Below are 4,551 nucleotides of genomic sequence, written 5' to 3' on the forward strand. Positions count from 1 at the left end.
CGCACTTCACAGAACAGGAGAAACAAGAACAACCCAAACCCAAACCCAGAAGAAGAAAAGAAATAATGAAGATCAGAGCAGAACTAAATGAAATTGAAACAAAAAAAAATACAAAAGATAAATGAAACAAAAAGCTAGTTCTTTAAAAAGATGAATAAAGTTGATAGACCATTAGCAAGATTAACCAAAAAAGAATAGAGAAGATGCAAATAAACACAATTAGAAATGAAACAGGAGATATTACAACTGATTCCATAGAAATACAAATGATTAATCAAGGCTACTATGAACACCTTTGTGCAGATAAACTAAAAAACCTGGAAGAGATAACTAAATTCCTGGAACTATACAACCCTCCTGGATTAAAAAAGGAAGATATAGAATCTCTGATCAGACCAGTAACAAGCAGCATGACTGAAATTGTAATAAAAAAAATTGCCAAAAAAAAGTCCAGGACCAGACAGATTCACAGCTGAATTCTATCAGACATTCAAAGAAGAAGTAATACCAATCCTATTGACACTATTCCAAAGGATAAAGAGGGAATCCTTTGTAAATCATTCTGTGAAGCCACTGTCACCCTAATACCAAAACCAGCGAAAGACATAACAAAAAAAGAAAACTACAGACTACAGACCAATATCCCTGATGAACATAGATGCAAAAATCCTCAACATAATACTAGAGAACTGAATCCCACAGCATATCGAAAAGCTAATCCACCCATAATTAAGTGAGTTTCATACCAGGGATGTAGGGATGGTTTAAGATACATAAGTCAATAAATATGATACACCACATAAACAGAATTAAAAACAAAAATCACATGATCATCTCAATAGACAGAGAAAAAGCATTTGATGAAATCCCACATCCCTTTACATTTAAAACTCTAAGCAAAATCAACACAGAAGGGACATAGAGGTGACATTAAGGTAATCAAAGCCTTCTATGAGAAATCCACAGCAAACATTATACTGAAAGGGGAAAATTGGAAAGCATTCCCCCTGAGAACTGGAACAAGACAAGGATGTCCACTTTCACCACATCTGTTCAAGATAGTACTGAAAGTCCTAGCTAGAGCAATCAGACAAGAGAAAGAAATAAAGGACATCCAAAATGGTAAAGAGAAAGGAAAACTGTCGCTGTTTGCTGATGATATGATAGAATACATAGAAAACCCTAATGGCTCATCTAAAAAGCTCCTAGAACTGGTAAATAAATTCAACAGTTTCAGGACACACAATTAATGTACACAAATCAGTAGCTCTGCTATATACTAATGGCAACCAGCTGAGAATCAAATCAAGAACTCAACCCTTTCATGATAGAAGCAAATAATATAACAACAACAACACAAAATATTAAGGAGTATACCTAACCAAGGATGTGAAAGACTTCTACAAGGAAAAATACAAAACACTGCTGAAAAAAATCACTGACAACACAAATAAATGGAAATACATCCCATACTCATGGATGGGTAGAAACAATATTGTAAAAATGACCATGCTGCCAAAAGCAATTTACAAATTCAATGCAATTCCCACTAAAATATCACCATCCTTCTTAACAGAACTAGAAAGAACAATCCTAAAATTCATATGGAATAAAAAATTCCTGCATAGCCATAGCAAGAATAAGCAAAAAGAACAAATCTGGAGGCACCACATACCCAACTTCAAATTATACTATAAAGCCATAGTCACCAAAACAGCATGGTACTGGATAAAAATAGAGACATAGACAGACAAAACAGAATAGAGAACCCAGAAATAAGCCAAAATACTTACAGCCATCTGATCTTCAACAATGCAAACAAAAACATGAAGCGGGGGAAAGAACACCATATTCAACAAATGGTGCTGGGCTAACTGGCAGGCCACATGTAGAAGAATGAAACTGGATCCTCATCGCTCACCTTATACAAAAATCAACTCAAGATGGATAAAAACCTTAAATCTAAGTCCTGAAAACATAAAGATTCCAGAAGATAACATCAGAGAAATCCTTGTAGACATTGGCTTAGGCAAGAGTTTCATGACCAAGAACCCAAAAACTAATGCAATAAAAACAAAGATAAATAGCTGGGAACTAATTAAACTAAAGACCTTTTGCACTGCAAAAGGAATGGTCAGCAGCATAAATAGACAACCTACAGAGTGGGAGAAAATCTTCACAATTTATACATCTGAGAAGAGATTAATTTCCAGAATCTACAAAGAACTCAAACAAATCAGCAAGAAGAAAACAAATGATCCCATCAAAAAGTGGGCCTAGGACATGAATAGACAATTCTCAAAAGGAGATATACAAATAGCCAACAAGCATCTAGAAAAATGCTCGACATCACTAATTATCAGGGAAATGCAAATCAAAACCACAATGCAATACCACCTCACTTCTGCAAGAATGGCCATAATCAATCAAACAATAATAGATGTTGGTGTGGATGTGGTCAAAAGGGAACTTTTACACTGCTGGTGGGAATGCAAACTAGTACAACCACTGTAAAAAACAGTGTGAACATTCCTTAAAGAACTAAAAGTGGATCTACCTTTTGATCTAGCAATACCACTACTAACTACACAGACGAAAAGAAGTTATTATACAAAAAAGATACCTGCACGTGCATGTATAAAGCAGCACAATTTGCAATTGCAAAAATATGGAACCAGTCCAAATGCCCATCAATCAACGAGTGGATAAAGAAAAGGTTATATATATATATGTGTGTATATATATACATATACATATATATATATCTATATACACAGATACCATGGAATACTACTCAGTCATAAAAAAATACAAAATAATGGCATTCACAGCAACTGGGATGGAATTAGAGACTATTATTCTAAGTAAAGTAACTCAGGAATGAAAAACCAAACATCATATGTTCACATTCATATGTTGAAACTAAACTATGAGACAAAAAGTCATAAGAATGATACACTGGACTTTGGGGACATGAGGGAAATACAGGGAATGACAAGGGATAAAAGACCACACATTGGGTTCAGTGAACACTGCTTGGGTGATGGGTGCACCAAAATCTCAGAAATCGTCACTAAAGAACTTATTCATAAAACCAAACACTACCTGTTCTCCAAAAACCTATTGAAATTAAAAATAATTTTTAAAACTTTAATATTCTTATTGGAAATGACTTACATTGTGGTCATAGCAGAACTGAATATAAAATAATAAATAGTTATAATAGTTTATCTGAAATAAATTATATAGGTGCCCATAAATATGTCATTACAGATTTATGTATGCAATGAATCCCATTTTCAAGGCTTAATGGAAAAAGAGGACCATTTAAAAAAAGGATTTAGCACACAGCAAAACATGAAGTTCATTAGGTAACTCACTCTCCAGACTTGCCCTTTCCTAAGATCTTCATGAACGCTCTGGTCACCTCCTTGTTGCGGAGGCTGTAGATGAGGGGATTCAGCATGGGAGTGAGGATGGTGTAGAATACAGATACCATGTTGTCCTGTGTTGGGGAACGATCAGATGTGGGCCGTATGTACATGAACAAAGCTGCTCCATAGTACATTCCCACCACCATGAGGTGAGAGGAACAGGTCGTGAAAGCTTTGCGACGACCCTCTCCAGATCCCATGTGAATGACAGCCAGAATAACTCGAGCATAGGAAGCGATGATGATTGCAACAGGGAAAACAATCATTACTATACAGCAGATGAAAAGAACCTTTTCAAATATTGATGTGTCATTGCATGAGAGGATTAGTAGGGAAGGGAAGTCACAGAAGAAGTGGGCTATTTCCCGAGACCCACAGTAGGAGAAGGAAAATGTCGCTACAGCATCAATGATTCCATCTGTAGAGCCCAGGATCCAGGAGAAGGCAGTCATAAGTCCACAAATTTTAGGGCTCATGAGATTGGTGTATCTTAGAGGGTGGCAAATGGCAGTGTAGCGGTCATAAGCCATAACAGCCAAAAGAAAGCATTCAGAGCCAAGCAGTGATGTATAAAAGAAAATTTGTGTGGCACAACCAGCCATAGAAATGGACTTGCTGCCAGACAGGTAGTTGAAGGCCATCTTGGGTACAGTGGTGCAGATGAGCATGAGGTCCATGAGGGACAGTTGGCTGAGGAGGAAGTACATGGGGGTGTAGAGCTGGGTGTCCAGGTAGATGAGGAGAACCATGACAGAGTTTCCCATGAAGGCCACTGAAAAGATGGCCAGGACCAGAAAGAAGAGGAAGGTGTGGGTGGGGCTGTGATTGAAGATTCCCAGGAGGATGAAGTCAGAGTTGAAGGTCGAATTCTCCCATGCCATGATGTGTATGCTTTTTACCTAGTACCACAAAACCAGCTTATTAATTTGGTAAAACTTTACTCAATGCCTTATAAATCATGTGATTGTGTTAACTTCTGTAGTTGGATGATCAATACAGCATGAATAGAAGTAGGAAACTCAAAGGTCAAGAAATATAGAATCTGAATGAAATATGTTCTTTCAACACTGTCTCACTTATAAAATTATAGAGCTTGTCCTAAGGTTTTCTTCTGAGC

At 36.8% G+C, this 4,551-nt stretch overlaps 1 protein-coding gene across 1 annotated transcript; it reads right to left on the reverse strand.

Annotated features, from left to right (window-relative positions):
* Positions 1–3,376: 3,376 nt before the first annotated feature.
* LOC101136923 (olfactory receptor 2M3) lies at positions 3,377–4,315 on the reverse strand. Its single transcript, XM_004028736.3, has one exon. The coding sequence runs from the start codon at positions 4,313–4,315 to the stop codon at positions 3,377–3,379; it is 939 nt and encodes a 312-aa protein (XP_004028785.2).
* Between the last annotated feature and the right edge of the window lie 236 nt (positions 4,316–4,551).

The sequence above is a fragment of the Gorilla gorilla genome, chromosome 1 (assembly GCF_029281585.2).
Source record: "Gorilla gorilla gorilla isolate KB3781 chromosome 1, NHGRI_mGorGor1-v2.1_pri, whole genome shotgun sequence".
NCBI classification, from domain to species: Eukaryota; Metazoa; Chordata; class Mammalia; order Primates; family Hominidae; genus Gorilla; species Gorilla gorilla.

Bases quoted from the DNA above. Each gene is read 5' to 3' on its own strand.
- LOC101136923 (XM_004028736.3), bottom strand. From the start codon at position 4,315: ATGGCATGGGAGAATTCGACCTTCAACTCTGACTTCATCCTCCTGGGA.